This window comes from Danio rerio, chromosome 2 (assembly GCF_052040795.2).
Source record: "Danio rerio strain M-AB ecotype USA chromosome 2, GRCz13ab, whole genome shotgun sequence".
Lineage (NCBI taxonomy): Eukaryota > Metazoa > Chordata > Actinopteri > Cypriniformes > Danionidae > Danio > Danio rerio.
Window position 1 is genome coordinate 55,519,789 of NC_141022.1, and position 19,884 is coordinate 55,539,672.

At 33.6% G+C, this 19,884-nt stretch overlaps 1 protein-coding gene and 1 long non-coding RNA gene across 6 annotated transcripts in view; one reads left to right on the forward strand and one right to left on the reverse strand.

Moving 5' to 3' along the window:
• The window catches only part of scn12aa (sodium channel, voltage gated, type XII, alpha a), a 155,642-nt gene that overhangs the window by 107,915 nt on the left and 27,843 nt on the right, over positions 1 to 19,884 (reverse strand). For all 5 annotated transcript variants that reach the window (XM_087240127.1, XM_087240125.1, XM_087240124.1 and 2 more), the window contains 2 exon segments: positions 12,855 to 12,973; positions 53 to 142 (listed from right to left, as the gene is read on the reverse strand). In XM_087240127.1, the coding sequence (XP_087096253.1) occupies positions 53 to 142; positions 12,855 to 12,973 (209 nt within the window).
• LOC147846539 (uncharacterized) overlaps positions 1 to 19,884 on the forward strand; it is a 214,014-nt gene that overhangs the window by 19,340 nt on the left and 174,790 nt on the right. The gene's annotated exons all lie outside the window — the stretch shown is intronic.

A 19,884-nucleotide genomic window follows, 5' to 3' on the forward strand; every position in this document is an offset into this window, starting at 1 on the left:
ATATATGTGTAAACATTGAAAAACAGGATGGCAGAATAAAAGTGCTGCTTACTCGAGGTATTTGGTCCAGAGAGGAGGATCTGACATCGCCATGAAGCAGCAGTTTGTCAAAATAGTGCACATGATGAACAAGCTAAACAAAGTGAACAAGTTAAGGAACAAATCTGTTCAAAATCCTTCAACAATGTGAGCGTTTACAACATGAAAGAACCCACCAAGCAGTATTCTGTTCAAATGTATGTTTTTGATGATTTTCTTCTAAAGCATAAATATACCATAGTATGTTTGCAGATATTTAAAATACATGCTAAGTGAACATATCTGTCTTGTTAAACAATGCTAGAGTCAGTTATTCCCCTTTGAAGTATCTGTCTTTATGTTGGTCTCTATAACCAGCTCCCTGCCACTTACCTAATTATATTCCACTGACTAATTTCTGTAATCAAGTCTCCGTCAATGTATGCAGACGCAGCCAAAACTGCAACAGTAGCAGCTTCCAAAATGAGACGCAGATTCAACGTTCGGAAAATCCACATGAGGTTGATTCAGTTAGCAAATAATACACATATTACAAATGTAAACACAACAATGCTTGTCAATCTGGCAACCATCGTTTACATGGAGTCAAAGGGCCAAAAAAACCCTCCAATATTATGAATTTGGACTGCTATACCTAGTTTAACCACTAGGTACATCCTACACTTTTAATAGATGTCTAATAGATGTCTAAACATAGACTTAATAGCTAAAATCAGGCTACATTTTAGCTGTCGACAAGACTTCACGCGTGTAGTCATTCATTGTGTATTTAATTGTAGATTATTCTATAGAAATCTATTAGATTTTTACTAACAGCCCAAATTTAGCCTTGTTTTAGCCTAGATGTCTATGTTTGGACGTCTATTAGACATCTATTTGATTGCAGTATTGAACAGGGTTGCCAAGTCTGCAGATTTGGGCTGCTTTTAACCAATTGCTGTGGTTTGATTTTTATTCTGCAGGTTATGGGGTTGACACAGTGCACCAATTATGTTAATGTAGTTGCATTAAAATATTTTACTTTACATATTCTACCAATAAAAACAACTGTAGTAGCAAGTTGATGAATGGGTGCCTAATTTTGAATAATTCTTAGACATCTATTAAACCTAATCTTATTTTTTAGCCAAGATGCCTATGTTTGGACATCTATTAGACATCTGTTTGATGTACTGGGTTGCCAAGTCTGCAAATTTATTCTACTTGCTGTGGTTTGGTTTTTATTCTGCAGGTTATGGGTTTGACACAGTGCACCAATTATGTTTATATGGTTGCGTTAACATATTTACATATTCTAATATTGAAAACATCTGTACTAGGACGTTAATGACTAGGAGTCTAATTGTGGGTTATTCTTAGACATCTATTAGATTTTAGCTTTGTTTTAGCCAAGATGTCTATGTTTGGTCGTCTATTAGGCATCTATTGATTAACTGGGTTGCCAAGTCTGCAGATTTTAGCTACTTTTAACTATTTTCTGCGGTTTGTTTTTTTATTCTGCAGGTTATGGCTTTGACACAATGCAGCAATTATATGTATATAGTTGCAATAAATATTTAACTTTCATATTCTACCAATGAAAACAACTGTAGTAGGATGTTGATGACTGGACGATAAAGTTTGGGTTATTCTTAGACATCTATTAGACTTTAGCTTTGTTTTAGCCTAGATGTCTATGTTTGGACATCTATTAGACATCTATTTGATTGCAGTATTAAACAGGGTTGCCAAGTCTGCAGATTTGGGCTGCTTTTAACCTCTTGCTGTGGTTTGTTTTTTATTCTGCAGGTTATGGCTTTGACACAGTGCACCAATTATGTTAATGTAGTTGCGTTAAAATATTTTACTTTACATATTCTACCAATGAAGACAACTGTAGTAGCAAGTTGATGAATGGGTGCCTAATTTTGGATTATTCTTAGACATCTATTAAACCTAATCTTTTGCCAAGTCTGCACATTTATTCTACTTGCTGTGGTTTGGTTTTTATTCTGCAGGTTATGGGTTTGACACAGTGCACCAATTATGTTTATATGGTTGCATTAACATATTTACATATTCTAATAATGAAAACATCTGTACTAGGAAGTTAATGACTAGGAGTCTAATTGTGGGTTATTCTTAGACATCTATTAGATTTTAGCTTTGTTTTAGCCAAGATGTCTATGTTTGGACATCTATTAGACATCTATTTGATTGCAGTATTAAAGAGGGTTGCCAAGTCTGTAGATTTTAGCTACTTTTAACTATTTTCTGCGGTTTGTTTTTTTTATTCTGCAGGTTATGGCTTTGACACAATGCAGCAATTATATGTATATAGTTGCAATAAATATTTAACTTTCATATTCTACCAATGAAAACAACTGCAGTAGGATGTTGATGACTGGACGTTTGGGTTATTCTTAGACATCTATTAGACTTTAGCTTTGTTTTAGCCTAGATGTCTATGTTTGGACGTCTATTAGACATCTATTTGATAGCAGCATTAAACTGGGTTGCCAAGTCTGCAGTTTTGCGCTACTTTTAACATCTTGCTGTGGTTTGGTTTTTATTCTGCAGGGGTTGGGTTTGACACAATGCATTAATTATCTTTATATAGTTGCGTTAAAATATTATACTTCACATATTCTACCAATAAAAACAACTGTACTAGGGTGTTGATGACTGAGTCTAATTTTGGGTTTTTCTTAGACATCTATAGCTTTGTTTTAGCCAAGATGTCTATGTTTGGACGTCTATTAGACATCTATTTGATTGCAGTATTAAACAGGGTTGCCAAGTCTGCAGATTTGGGCTGCTTTTAACCACTTGCTGTGGTTTGTTTTTTATTCTGCAGGTTATGGGGTTGACAGTGCACCAATTATGTTAATGTAGTTGCATTAAAATATTTTACTTTACATATTCTACCAATAAAAACAACTGTAGTAGCAAGTTGATGAATGGGTGCCTAATTTTGAACTATTCTTAGACATCTATTAAACCTAATCTTTTGCCAAGTCTGCACATTTATTCTACTTTCTGAGGTTTGATTTTTATTCTGCAGGTTATGGGTTTGACACAGTGCACCAATTATGTTTATATGGTTGCATTAACATATTTAACTTTACATATTCTAATAATGAAAACAACTGTACTAGGACGTTAATGACTAGGAGTTTAATTGTGGGTTATTCTTAGACATCTATTAGATTTTAGCTTTGTTTTAGTCAAGATGTCTATGTTTGGTCGTCTATTAGACATCTATTGATTAACTGGGTTGCCAAGTCTGCAGATTTTAGCTACTTTTAACTATTTTCTGCGGTTTGTTTTTTTATTCTGCAGGTTATGGCTTTGACACAATGCAGCAATTATATGTATATAGTTGCAATAAATATTTAACTTTCATATTCTACCAATGAAAACAACTGTAGTAGGATGTTGATGACTGGACGATGAAGTTTGGGTTATTCTTAGACATCTATTAGACTTTAGCTTTGTTTTAGCCTAGATGTCTATGTTTGGACGTCTATTAGACACCTATTTGATAGCAGCATTAAACTGGGTTGCTAAGTCTGCAGTTTTGCGCTACTTTTAACATTTTGCTGTGGTTTGATTTTTATTCTGCAGGGGTTGGGTTTGACACAATGCACTAATTATCTGTATATAGTTGTGTTAAAATATTATACTTCACATATTCTACCAATGAAAACAACTGTACTAGGGTGTTGATGACTGAGTCTATTTTTGGGTTATTCTTAGACATCTATAGCTTTGTTTTAGCCAAGATGTCTATGTTTGGACGTCTATTAGACATCTATTTGATTGCAGTATTGAACAGGGTTGCCAAGTCTGCAGATTTGGGCTGCTTTTAACCACTTGCTGTGGTTTGTTTTTTATTCTGCAGGTTATGGGGTTGACAGTGCACCAATTATGTTAATGTAGTTGCATTAAAATATTTTACTTTACATATTCTACCAATAAAAACAACTGTAGTAGCAAGTTGATGAATGTGTGCCTAATTTTGGATTATTCTTAGACATCTATTAAACCTAATCTTTTGCCAAGTCTGCACATTTATTCAACTTGGTGTGGTTTGGTTTTTATTCTGCAGGTTATGGGTTTGACACAGTGCACCAATTATGTTTATATGGTTGCATTAACATATTTAACTTTACATATTCTAATAATGAAAACAACTGTACTAGGATGTTAATGACTAGGAGTTTAATTGTGGGTTATTCTTAGATGTCTATGTTTGGATGTCTATTAGACGTCTTTAAAACGCAAAAAAACGACATGCTTATTGCACTGAAAGTTATACATTTACACCTGTATTTAGCATCATCCATTTGTGATCAGACCAGTGTTGGGTGAGTTACTTAAAAAAAAAAGTAATTAATAACTAATTATATATAACATAATAATTGCATACATTTACTAATTACAATAATATTGTATTTAAATTACATTTTTAATTACTGTGTCTTTTTTCTTCAAAAAAGTAATCTAATTAAAGTAAGTAGTAACTTAATACACGCAACACTGGATCATACTGACGAAATGCGTATTGATTTCAGGTGCTATATTCATGATGTCATGTGTGTTGATCTTTTAACTGGAAAATATGAAAGGATTTGACCAAGCAGCTGTTCCTTTCCTCTGTTTTCTGTATCAGAGGGTTTAATAGAGCCTGATCGTGGACGCTTGGGGATTTTCGTGGCCTGTGGCATTTGGGGATAACAGAGGAAACCGCTGGCCCCGCCTGAACCACTCAACATAAACACCCAATCAGAGGAGACACGGTGTCGTCTTTACAGTATAAGTGGGTCATTCTTACAACCTATTGGAGAATTGAGTTTTGATGTCACTGGTTTTAGTACCTTATACTATATGTTGCAGGGCAATAGTGCTAAAATATACACTCAAAAAAAGCTTGTTCAAACTACTTCTTTGAAATGAGCTGAATGAACACATTTGGGGCAACCTTTTATGTTCAATTCACTTAACTTTTATGTGCTGTTAGGGATGTTTTCATCCACGCTGAGGTGATTTTGAGTCTCATTTTGGCCACAGCTTTTTCTGTGTTTCAGCAAGTGAAGTGATTTTTGATGATTAATCTTATTTTGACATATTTTAGGAAAATGCTTTTAAAAAATTCAACAATCATCTCTGGGCAAATTGACTACACGTTCGTCATGTTAGGATGTTTTTGCCCCATTGACCTCCATTATAATGATATTTTTTAAATTGCAAAGCCCTGACATCATCAATCATGTCTAATTCTTGATTATTGCTGGTTTTCTTTGTCGGGAAGAAATAAAATGTGTTATTTTTACTGTTGATCATCAGTTACAGTGCAAAAAAAATGGGTCAAAGACAGCCACCAACATAACGGAAGCATAGTCAATTTGAACAGTACACAGGGGTTAAGTTAATTTATTATTTTTTTACAAATTTAAGTGGATCTAAACATTACATAAATCTATTAAGTTGCTATACTATAAATTACTATACTATACTATCGTCAACTAACATTCGGAAAAGTGAACACATTACACCAGTTTTCTACTTCCTCTACTGGCTCCCTGTTAAGTTTAAAATTGATTTTAAACTTTTGATGTTTGTTTTTAATGCCATCAATGGCCTTGCTCCTATTTATTTATGCAAAATTTTGCATGTGCACAAAACCCAGCAGAGCTCTGCGATCTGCTGACCAGCTTCTGCTTGAAGTCCCTCGGTCAAGATACAAGCAGTGGGGTGATTGCTCTTTTGCCGTGGCACGTCCTAAACTTTGGAATACCCACTGAGTTTCGTACTAAATTATTTAAAGAATTTATAGAATAAAAAAAATTATTTAAAGACGATTTCTTTGGATTTACTAAATTTTTCTATTTGTTATAAATTTGTTCTAAACAATTTATTTGTGTTGAATTTAAACAAACAAATTTAGTTGAACATTACTGAATTTAATTTGTTTGTTTAAATTCAACACTTATTAATTTTTTGCAACAGTTCTGCATGCAACACTTTTTTCAGTGTACTTTTTGTATTGTTTTGCATCGTCTCCTTTTCTGTTGTGTTGTATAATTTGCTTTTACTTGTGTAAAGCATTTTGGTCAACCGTGGTTGTTGTAAAGTGCTATATGAATAAAAGTTGATTGATTGATTGATTGATTGATTGATTGATTGATTGATTGATTGATTGATTGATTGATTGATTGATTGATTGATTGACTGATTGATTGACTGATTGATTGAAGTTACTATAGTTCTATTAAGTTGTCGCCAACAAAACTTAATGAAGTCGTTTCAGCTCATTTTAAATAAGTAGTTTGAACAAACTATTGAGTTAATGTTATTTTATGTAGCATAGTAAAGTTCACCCAAAATAAAAGATTTCATTTAGCATCAGATACGATATTCGCATCAGATATGATAAACCCAAGGTCACGTTTAAATCTCTGGTTACATTTTACAATGAGTTTCCACTAGTTATTGTATTTACTAACGTGAACTAGGATAGAAAAAAAACATGTATTAATTATAGTTCAACATTTATTAATGTTTTTTAAAATTCCTAATTGTGTTTGTTCACTTTAGTTAATGCACTCTGAGTTAATATGAACTATGAATGACTTTATTTTCATTAACTAATGTTAACAAACGTGAATGAATAATAAGTATATAGGTTATTGTTTATTCATGTATTGACAGATAAGATATTGTGTATTAATCCAAACCATAACATGTTAACTTTTTTATTTAGTTCATTGAGATTTATGTTTTTTGCTTAGTTTTTCTTACATTTCTGTATGCGTATATAATTTGTGTTCACTTTAATTCCATTTTATTTATTTATTTATTCCATTTTATTTATCTCTATTAAAAAAATGTTTGTTTAATGCATTTATTTTTCAATTACAGTTTTGTTTTTATTTCAAGTAAAAAAAAAAAATGTGGTTTGTATTATAACATTAATTTACTATACTATATTAACCCTAAGCGACGCAGTGGTGCAGTAGGTAGTGCTGTCACCTCACAGCAAGAAGGTCGCTGGGTCACTGGTTCGAACCGTTGAATGTGTGTGTGGATGTTTCCTAGAGATGGGTTGCAGCTGGGAGGGCATCAGCTGCGGAAAAATTGTGCTGGATAAGTTGGCGTTTTATTCCGCTGTGGCGACCTCGGATTAATAAAGGGACAACACCAACAAGAAAATGAATGAATGAATGATATTAATTCTTAATAATTTTTTTTAAAACCACAAATAATTTTTTTGATTATGCCGACCATATTAAGTAATGCCCTACTAATATTTAGTTTTTATTTACTTATGTAATTGACCATTTTCCTTTCTGTTATTATTATTATTATTATTATTATTATTATTATTATTATTTATTCATTCATTCATTCATTCATTCATTCATTCATTTTCTTTTCGCCCTAGTCCCTTTATTAATCTGGGGCCAACTGACCCAGCCGAGGCTCGAACCAGCGACCTTCTTGCTGTGAGGCGACAGCACCACCTACTCTGCCAATGCGTCGCCATTATTATTTTTATTTTTTTATTTATTTTTTATTACTATATTATTTTATTATTTATTATATTTTCAGTGTTGGAAAGTCTCTACATCTATTTATATATACTTTTAAAATCATTATTATTATTATTATTATGTCTCCTTTTCCAAACACCGCTAATTTCAGAGTAAAGTTTGACAGCTAGAAATCTATTGCTCTACTCTGGGTAAGTTCTGTCAGGTTTTTGAATGTGTGTAAAATATTTACAAATATTATAACCAAAACCACCCAATTATTTAAATAGACTTAAATATATTAATCGGTAATAATAAATAAAATACAGCGACTATCTTGCTGTGAGGGGACAGCACTTCCTACTGCGCCACTGCATCGCCATTATTATTAATATTATTATTGTTGTTGTTGTTGTATTATTATAATTTTTTATCTTTTCATTGTTGGAAAGTGTCAACATGTATTTATTTATTTATTATACTTATTTATTATTATTATTATTATTTATTATATTTTCATAGTTGGAAAGTCTCTACATCTATTTATATATACTTTTTAAAGTATTATTATTATTATTTGTTATATTTTCATTGTTGGAAAGTGTCAATACAATACATTAATACATTGGTAGATAAATATATTCATTGTAGTTATTTTCATTGCGACAGATATATATAAAGTATATAAATTATATTTTATTTATTAGTTATATAAAGTATTATATAAAAAATAGTAAAAAAAAATTATATATATATATATATATATATATATATATATATATATATATATATATATATATAATTTTATTTATTTATTTATTTATTTATTTATTTATTTATTTATTTATTTATTAACTTTAATGAATGTCACCATAAGCTGAATGCAGGATGAAGCATGTACCGTATGTGTGTTTTGATGCATTATAACAGTAACCTGGGCTGACATTGTGATACAGTTTGCTTTAAATCTCTGTCATGTTCATATTTACAACAATACTAAGATTGAACTGTTTCTCCACCGCAGAAATTCGCCTGACACCTGCGCTCATGATGACTGAACATCTGTGCAGTGCTCACGTGATCCTCAAATCACTCTGCTCTTATTTCATTTGGGGAATTAGAAGAGGAATATCAGCGGATTTGATGCCGATGCCAGGGACCAACATTACTGAGCTGTTGCAGAAATAAGACCAAATCCAATAGAGCTCTGATGGTAAATATTTGACATTCACCCCACGCTGTCAGCAGCTGGATATATCACAGACTTTTAATGATATTACTCTTCATTTTAGAGGCATTATGAGAAATAATTAACAGTTTTAAATGGGTTGTGAGTTCTCTATTAATTTTTTAAGCCCATCATTGAGTTTATTTATTGAGTAAATTTACATTTATTCAGTTTTTAAATTTCAGTAATATATCGACATATAAAAATGTTCATGCTATTTATTTACAGCAAAAGTGGATCTAATTTGTTTTGCATTGTAAACACTAGATAAAAGTAGAAAAGGCTAAGTTTTTAGTTACGATACTTCCAAAATCATTCCAAATAAGCCTGCAGATTTGCGCAGATTCTGTCTGGCTCAAGTCATGAGCTTTTGTTTATTCTGTACCATTCGGTGGTACTTTTAATGTAACTTATACTTAAAACGTTACAAAGATTTTTTACATAAAAACTATTTAGAAGTATTTAGAACTATTGCTTTTAATACTAGAACTTGAAAAAATAGATACTAGACTACTACTAGATGCTAGAATAGTAAAACTAGAACTAGAACTAAATATTTGGAAGTAATGTAAATCAGGGATTCTCAACCGGTGGGCCGCAGGCCACTATTGGGCCTCAGCAATCCTGCAGGTGGGCTGCGAGAAAGCCCTGCGTGGGCTTAAAATGAACTTTATTATTGTACTATAATTGTTTGATTTCATTGTTAAATATATTTTATATAAAACATGATTAATGGACCATTTTGATGAAATGATAATAATAATAATAATAATAATAATAATAATAATAATAATAATAATAATAATAATAATAATAATAATAATAAAATTATGTACTAGCAATTCCCGTTTTCTGTTATTGATTACTTTGGACTTGGTCGGTGCAAAACGAGTCTCTACTAGGACTATACGCTCAGCTGTATAAAGCAAACCATCACACAAATGTAAAGGTACAATGATTAGAGTAATAACCAGTTCACGCATGCCTCACGTATGCGTATTTTTATTTATTTTTTTTATTTACAAACCAGTTATTTATTAATAGTTGGTGTTTTTTGTTTTTCTTTAATCGTTCAGAATGTGAAAGTAAATCATTAATAAACTATTAAAATTTGATTATTCAGGCATTATTAATAGTTACTTTCTATGCTAATAAATCCTTTATTAACTTAACCTTATCTAGTTTTGTGACCTAATCTAATGTGAGGACTATTTAGGCTTTGTAAATCCCCTATATTTGACAAATAAAGTCTCGGATATATAGAGGAATTGCCAACCTACGTCACACATGGATTCACAAAGGGTTCCAAAAAAAGGCCGGTTGCAATAGCAAACATGTCGTGTTGTGCGGAAGGATGCCAAATTCCAAAAATAGAAAACGTAACTTTTACCGTACACCACACTGCTTTTAATGCCAACCGCAGACGTCTTTGGCTTAAAGGGAGCTGAATGGAGTGAGGACCTTAAAAAAAAATGCTGGACTCTGCAGTTTTCATGTTATATCAGGTAAGTTCACGCTATGCTGAATCATACACTTCACTCGTTTTTGATTGCAGCAATGATTTCAGCAAAACAGTTAAATATGGTGTAATGAACTGCGGATACTGAATGCTTAGAATTAAATGAACAAGTGTAAGTTCACATACCCTTCCATACAGGTGCAGTTCACAGTCAGAATGCAGAAGTTTTGCTTGTTGATGATTACCCAGGCCTTGAACAGTTCCGTCTTCTTTCCTTGTCTTTGGCTAGGCAGAACCTCGGTTTTTTAGCACTACATAGTTTTGAATCTGGTCATCATGGAGCATTATTTCTTGCATATGACCACACAGAACAACATTGTTGGCATCCAAAGACTTGTAGGCCTTTAACTTCTCTTTTGTGGAAACACTTGGAGCTTTAATGAGATAGTTGTATATTTGGGGCTGGATGCTTGGCCATTTCATCCTATCCAATATCCATTGGGAGGGTGTTATCGCAAATGGACCTGTCAGATGAACGCCGCTCACTTTAGCGTTAATTTAGCCGAATCACTGTGCTTATCATTGGGTGATAAGCTGTTATAATGTGCTGAAAGCATTATGTCAATAATATATATATAATATGTAATCAATATAACTTATCTCTAAAACAACAACAAACTCTGTACCGCATCGGATGTCATTCCCTCACTGTAAATGCTAGCGCTCCCGTTTTTTTTTTTTTTTTCTGCAACCTCGCTGCACAGGATCCTATACTGTAAATAATCATAGTTGATGGCATTCTCATCTTTGCCTCTGATCTTTCACCTACATTTGTATTTTGTTTAGTTTAGTTTTTTGTTTAGTTTTGTTTTGTTTGTTGTTTTGTTTATTTTTTTTGTTTTTTGTTTATTTTTTAGTTTTGTTTTGCTTTGTTTTTTGTTTAGTTCAGTTTTTTTTTTTTTTTTTTTAGTTTTGTTTTGTTTGTTGTTTTGTTTAGTTTTTTCTTTAGTTCAGTTAGTTTTATTTTTTGTTTTGTTTAGTTTTTTGTTTTGTTTAGTTTTTTTGTTTAGTTTTTTGTTTAGTTCTGTTTTATTTTTTTGTTTTGTTTTTTGTTAGTTTTTTTATTTTATTTTTAGTTTTGTTTTTTGTTTAGTTTTTTGCTTTGGGTTTTCGGTTAGTTTATTTTGTGTTTTGTTTTGTTTTGTGATTTGTTTTTTGTTGTGTTTAGTTTTTGTTTTGTTTTGTATTTTGTTTAGTCATGTTTCGTTTTTTGTTTTGTTTTCTGTTTTGTTTTTTGTTGTGTTTAGTTTTTTTCTGTTTTATTTTGTTTTGTATTTTATTTAGTCTTGTTTAGTTTTTTATTTTGTTTTCAGTTTTGTTTTTGCAGTGTTTAGTTTTTTGTTGTGTTTAGTTTTTGTTTTTTGGTTTGATTTATTTTTTATTTTTTGTGTTTTGCTTTGTATTTTGTTTAGTTTTGTTTTGTTAAAAAAATGCAGATTTTAATTATGAGTCCACATGAACCGGAAGCTGCAACTATTGTTTTTTTTTGTATTAGGACACAGTTACTAGAGAAATGGAATATTGAATGACAAAACATTGGGCGTGTCTTTTTCTACTGCGAGCTAAAGTAGGCAAAAATTCAGGAAATGGTTTTCGCAAGTGTTATTACAACCAAAGAGCATAGAATCACCAAGAGACGACACTAGTGCAATTTGGGAAACCGCCACTGGACCGTGCGATGGCCATTTTGGAATGAAAACTCCAATAGAACAACAGCAAATTATAAGTCTGTAAAATAAACTATTAAAAGGGCTGATAACTGTTATAGTAAGTGTTGTATTGTTATCTTTCAGGTTGTATCTCAGCTTTAATGCGCTTTTTAAATAAATAAATAAAAAACAAAGCAGCTGCTCGCCATCGCAACAGCAATAAGATCCAATGGACAGCCGATCGCTTTCACTCCAAAATGCCGGAATCACGAGGCTGTTGCTGGGCGCTGCTGTTGCAATGGAACGTTCTATTGAGTGTCGCCTCTTGGTCATTCTAAGCTCTTTGTTACAACCTAACAGACACCTCCTCCTCACCATTTCTGTTTGTTGTCATAGCGATGTCAAACTTGACAGTTGGAGGGGCGTGGTTAAGCATGTTAGCCCCGCCCAATACCTCAGACAGACGTAATTTGAGAGTTTAACTGAGAAACAAACATGAAGAGCACTTTCAGATTTCAATTACAAGAGCAAACTATTTCTCTTTGCTTAATTACATGCACAGATGAATCATACAAAGCAAGCAATGTAAGCTAACAAAATTAAAAGGGTTAGTTTTGATTTCATGTGTACTATAAGGTCAAAAATAGCCTGCCTGGCTCCTCCATAAATACCTTTCAGAAGGGTGCGTTTGCAAAACAGATTTATATGATTATAAAATGTCTCACGTATTAAAAAAAGAAATCAGTGCAGCTGTGTTTCTAGAGAAGCTTAGGGGGTTGAAAGTTATTAAACGTAAATCACAAGCACGGCTGTAAACACAGCAAATCTCTCTGTAATTCTCCAAGCAAGTAAACATTGCACACATAGAGAAGACTTCTGAATCTTCTCAGGCTGTGGAAGGATATGAATGGACGAGGATTCGGATGGAGATTCTTCTAATGCAGTGAAAGGGACTGAATATGTAGAGTGCAGATGTGGCACTGAAGCGGAAGATGGCTTTTCCCTTGTTTAGTACTATAAAGGTCTGTAAAAAAAAAGAGAGAGAAGAGAAGAGAAACAGTCAGTCTGGGCAAAGGAAATGTCATTGTTCTGCATATAAAGACAGCAGTTTCCAAACAAAACATCCTAATTACAATAATCTTTAGCAACAAATTTGCATATTACAATGATTTCTGAAGATACTGATAATATGTTTACACTTTGCAATAAGGTTTCATTAGTTAATGTATTTACTAACATGACTAATAATGAACAATACATGTATACAGCATTTATCAATCATGGATGAATATTTACTAATGCATTATTAACATACAAATTAATCCTTGTTAACATTAGTTAAAGCATGTGAGTTAATGAACTAACAACGAACGACTGTATTTTCATTACCTAACCTTCATAGATATATACATTAGATGTCGCCTGGCTTATAGTTGTCTAGTGGACGGAATGCGTCAATAGCACCGCCATCTAGCTACAGGGTAGCGCTCCTTTGAAATGAATGCGGGATACAGTGGAGGACTGTGGCCATCCAAAGCCAGAGATATACACATATATCCATGATCGGGAGTTTTCCTGGATGTTAGTATGTAAATTTTTTTTCCTAATTACGAAAATTATAATTTACATCACTTTTCTACATTGATGGATCAGTGACCGCGCGGCCATTCCTGCCAAAAAGCTTGTGTTTGTGTGTACAGAAATGTACTATTCACCCTCCCTGTTAAATTTAATCTAATCCGTGCCCTGAAACACACCTCCTTTCCTGCTTTCACTTCTCATACTGAAGGAGAGAGCGAATCGTTTGTGAATGAATTCCCCGAACGACTCTTTCACTAACGTTAGCTGACAATAATACAAGTTTCTGGCAGCGCAGCATCTCGTTGTCATATTTCTTTTGCATTGTTTGCTGATTTTATTCAACAAAATTAGCATAAGCCGAGTGTTTAGTGCGAGTTGGAGCTTCTTTGCCGTATGGTGAATGCAGTGACTGTCATCATCAATAACGTAACCTGATTAGCACAAAAGTTCAGAACAAACATAAACAGAAAAAAACTTAATCTTACCTATGAAATGTTCTGCCTTTGTGCTTCGTTTTCCTTGTTTGCTCGTTACTACACCCGTACACAGCGCTAAAGTCCCGCATCTTCACGTAATAACACTGTCTTGACTAGTGCGGTTGAATGACATTTGTCCTGGGAGCACTGTACCAATGTGGCGGCGCTATTGACGCATGCTCAGGGTCCCTATGCGATATCTAGTGTATATATCTATGCCTAACCTTAACTAACATGAACAAATGGTGTAATAAATGTATTGTTCATTGTTTGTTCATGTTAATAATAACTAGCTAATGCAAACGTGTTATAAAGTGTTACCGAAACTACAACTTTGCCTCATTTTAAATTGTACTATTATTTTATTACATTGCTGTTTAGATTTATGTTTGATCAAATGAATGCAGTGGATTCTTTAAAGCAGTAATGGTCCAATAATCCATGACAAAAAAAGACAGTTGATAGGTAAATGAAACGTTCTGAACTTACAAATGTACATTGTTTTATTAAACAGTAATAGCACAATGTATACGAAGCCAAATAGGCCGGTATTAGTGTATTTAAATGAACTTAGAAGTAGAAGAGATAAGGATACGGGCTAATGTTTCATTCAAACAAAGTGGAGTGGCCATTACAGCTTAGCTGTGCAATAATTCCTTATAATGGATTTGAAATGGTTTATATTAAACAGACCATTTAATACGCTTATATTATAGTTATACCATCACACATAGAGACATTGTTCAAATTTTGTATTTCAATTACTGCTGTAAAACAATTAATTGCAATTGATCGCATCTGAAATGAAAGTTCATATTTACAAAATATATTTGTGTGTGTAGATTTTTGTGTATCTAAATCAAGGTAGAGCTATTCTGTTCCAGGCGATCTATGTTCCAGCAGACTCAAACACACCTGCGTGAAATTATCAAGTGCTGTTCAGGTCCGAATTATTTGGCTCAGGTGTGTTGGCCAAGCTTGGAGCTATATATTTATATATATATATATATATATATATATATATATATATATATATATATATATATATATATATATATATATATATATATATATATATTAGGGTTGGGTATCGTTTCGTTTGGGTTTTTTCCGATACTGGTGCTTAAATCAATACCTTTAAAACGGTACCCATGCCAAAACGGTGCCTGATCCGATACCTTTTAGCCACAAAAATCGACAAAAAAAAAAGATTATTTATATATATATATGTGTGTGTGTGTGTGTGTGTGTGTGTGTGTGTGTATTTATTTGTTTATTTATTTATTTTTAATCATTATAATTGAACAATATATTTAAAAAAAATTTTGTTGTGTTTTAAAGAATAAATCAAATTATGTATGGAAAGCATCGTCAGTGCACCAATATATAGAATTGAACCGAATCAATGGCATGATAATCGTAACTGAACCAAACTGAACCAAACTGTGAAACCAGTGTAGATTCACACATCTACTTGTTACAATTATAGACCTTTTTCTTGGCTGCTGCATGGAGGGTGCCATAGTGACCGTCTTCCGGTAGAATGTTTAGAACTTCCGTTTACAGCATTTACAACCGGTAATTTGCGATCTGAAAATGGGTTTCAACAGCGTTTTAAGTGGATTACAGAGTGTTTTTGAGACACACAACATTGAAAGGTGTGTGTTAAAGCTGTTATACTCTCAGATCTATGGTTCAAGCATGAGAGAAAAACAGTATCGTAAGCCCTGTTTCTTTTCACTCTGCTTCATCACGTGCCAAAAAAAAAAAGATATTTAAAATAAACAAAACAATATGAGGTCTTTTGACTGCTTTCTTTAATAACTACATTACACAATACTTGTACTTTCAGTACTTTAGTACATTTTGAAATTAATCACTTAAGCACACAAAATGTTGAATACTTTATTACTTTCACTTAAAGGGTCACAAAACACCAAAACACATTTTTTGAGCTGTTGACAGTCGTATATGTGTCCCACACTGCTAAAAACACTATTAGGACACCTATATTTCACTAAAAAGTGTAAATTGGTTGTTTTTGCGTTATTTCAAGCAAATTCGTACTTCCTGTTTGAAACTAATTTTTGAACCTGCGTCACGGCCATAATATAATAGCGTGTATTCCAGTGTGCAGACTGGACGTCTGTGCCAGAGCGAGTCTTATTACGTCTTACAGTGTGATGCATTAATGCATGAGTAAGGCTTGGTTCAAACCAATCAGCGCGCTCTATTGTGCAACTTCATTAATATTCATTACTGTCACAGTGTAGACGGCAAAGACGCCACGTTGTGTTGGCAAAACAAGCGTGAAGTGTTGCTTTTATAGTTTGCTGCAGTTAAGTTTCGTTTTCATTTTCTCTCTGTGAGAGCTCAAACTCACGCGTGGATTAACAGTGTACGCGACACTCGACAACAATAACTTGCGTGTCTAAGGAGGATTATTGTTTACCTGAGAGCTGTTCTCATCTGCAAACGCTGAGATCCAGATTGTAGTCTCCTCTAAATAAAGACGCGGCTCTAGTTGCTGGTGATTGTCCTGTCTCTATTTGGTAAGTGAGCGACCAGTGCTCTTTGTTTATTCAGTTCGTATTTTATTCGTATCAAACAAACTATTGCACCGAGTGCAATAGTTAGCACTAACAGTTACAACCAAACTATAACCTCGTGTTGGATTTTGTGACCGGAATAACACACGCGGCTTTCTGACGCTACCTGTCGTGTGCATCTAAGTTTCCAGGAAATGCTGAGTTTTTTTTTTCTCTCATTCGCCGTGCGGTATCAAACATTGCATAAAAAATACAGGTTAGAGCAGTTCCTCGAATCAAATATCACGTTTGTCGCGAGGGACATTAATGAATTCCCTGAATGAAAGAGACAAACTGCAGTTAAAGTCCACCATTTAATAATTTGGCAAATAATTCGACTACAGATGTCCATGTAAACACAGTCACATTGTCCGCTGTGGGTGTGTGTTTTGACTCTGAAATTCAGCGCGCCCAAATAGACACTCCCACACCAAGCCTCTTTTCTTCCTCCGACACTCCCCCCTAAACAGAGCTGGACACGCCCACTTTTCTGACTTTTTCCAAAGTAGAGGTGTGAAAACACACTGCTGAAACGAGGGGGTTTCATGGCCCTTTAAGTATGGTGCTTAAAGAGCACTTCAATTTCTACTTGAGTCACTTTTTCATAGAGTACTTGTACTTTTACTTAAGTCTGGGTCTCTAGTACTTTATGCATCTCTGGCAATATTGTTGTTTAGACCTAGAGTGAAACTATATAAACAAGACATAATGTATCATTTTGGGTTGTGGCTGGAAGGGCATCCGCAACGTAAAACGTGCTGGATAAGTTGGTGGTTTATTCCGCTGTGGTGACCCCAGATTAATAAAGGGACTAAGCCGAAAAGAAAATAAATGAATAATGTTCAGTATTAATTTTTAAATAGAAACAGGCCCCACCGGACTTGGTAATCGACAGCTTTTAAAGTCAGTAAAACTCCATAAATTAAATAAAGTCTTATAATGTAAATTATAATTTGTGGCCCTCCTCATTTTATGTGGTGTATATTGTGACCTCTAAGCTTGTAGTACAGTATGCAAATGTGTCCGTCCAGGTCAAATCAAGGTTGATGATTTATAAAAAGATGGAAAATGTTTTCAACAAAATGCAGATGCACATCACTCATCGCCACCCATGACAAAAATCATTACCTGCACTCACATAAATGCATCTGTGTATTGAAGCACTGCTGCAATTACCTTCTAAAACATGAACCTGATGTCCATTAGAGTTCATTTACTGCACTTTCTGCTGTCATTAAGATGCATTCGAGTAGTTGACAAATAGGCAGTATTTTTTTTTCTAAAACACCAATTTTGGAGAAACAAAATATATATGTTTATGTAGTTTGAGGTCTGAAGATTGAGAATATATAAGAGGTTACTAACTTCATCAACTTTACTCTCTTTTTACTGAACTGTAAAAATGAAGAGTTTAGATGTAAAAAAAAAAAACACTTAATGCCATCTCATATTGTCTTCTAAAGTTAAGTTCGTTTTTCTTCAGACTCCTATATGTAGGATCAGTAATTTGACATTTGACATGGCCTTCTTTGGCTCTCGTATGGAGCTAGATTTGTTTCTTTAATATTCAATCAAAAATATTTAGTTTTAAAGAAAAATTATGTATGTAGTAATTAAAAAATGTAAGATTTGAAATAAAAAACACGTTTAATTTAAAAACTTATGTCAATGATAATAAAATATTTTGGATTGCAAAAAATAAACAATTGTCCTAATATGCAGTTACCACAATTTTCATTGCACACTCATTAATTTTTCTGTCTTTTATTGCACATCTAGAATCTTTGCTTGCAGGTTGAAATGTTTTGCTTGTGAGTTGAAAAGTTTTGAATCCATGAATGCCGGGGTTAATTTTGTGTCTTTATTATTATACAGTTTCAGTTAATTTACCTTAAAGAAGACCTGCTGCTCGCCAAATGCGCAAAAATGTAATGGGCGTGGCCAACCTGTGACCTCAATCAAGATGACCAATAGAATAAGGTGTTTCAGAAGAACCCGCCCACTGAGCTGCAGTTTTCAACTCGCAAAACTTTTCAACTCAAAAGCAAAGATTTTAGATCCGCAAAAATGAAACAAAACCGAAAGCAAAATGAATGAGCACACAATGAATTAATATGGTGGAAACTGCATAAAATGGCAATAGTTTATTTTTTGCAGTGTGAATTTAAAAAAAAAAAAAAGTAATTATTTGAATTCTTTTATTTTTTAATTGCATTGTACCTAATTTTGGTAAAAACTTTATATGTTTGTTTGAATAATAAAGACAGTATTAACCCTGGCATTTATGGGTTCAAAACTTTTCAACTCACAAGCAAAACATTTCAACCTGCAAGCAAAGAATCTAGATGTGCAGATCTGTAGTTCGCTTCATTTGGTCCGGACCAAGCGCAATAAATGATACATTGTTGCATTTTCTGCCGTCTTTGGGTCGTTTTCACACCACACTGCTGGCTTTGGTCCGAACCAGTTGAAACGAACCATAATGCAGTCATCTGACAAAATCCACATCTCTCATTGGCCAGATGTTGTTGAACATATTTCCTAAACTGCTTATTGATTGGTCAGAATTCACGTGCGGGAAAATGCCAGTGAACTCCCGCAGGTAAACAAAACCTTTTACTCTGGAGGGACGACTGCGCTGGCTGATTGTATGCCTGCTTTAGACAAACTATACATTACGAAAATGAAGTGCGGCCGCGGCTGGTAAACAGTGTTTAATGCATCGCTCGTCACTTCAGTAGGAGACGTGAATTAATTTAGCTAAACTGCGACATGGTCATCTTGCTGAAATATTACCAACGATCCATCAGGTAACGTTTTCATCTCTCTCTCTGTTGGTCAACAAATATTTTTCCTCCATATCCCATAATGCACAGCGCATCGGCGTACGGCAGCTGAATTAGTCCAAAACGCGCAGTACTTTTTGCGGTTGGACCTGTTTTAGTACGGGTCATATTCTCACCACAAACGAACCGCTCCAGGGTTCGACTGAAAGCATACCGAGACCACCTCTTCAAGCAGGTCTCGGTACGCTTATTTGGTCCGCTTTTGGTGCGCACTCGAGTACGATTGCTGCATTCTCACCTGCCCAAACGAACCGCTCCAAAAGGGGAAACGAACTCTAGTGCGATTTAATCGAACTAATTAAGGCAGGTGTGAAAGCACCCAAAATCTAAATCAAGTAAGTTTAGCATGTCAAATTCATATTTATGCATATAAAATATATTTTTCCAACAACAGAATTGTGGCTAGTGAAAATGCCGAACTAGTAATGTTGAAAAACTACGTGC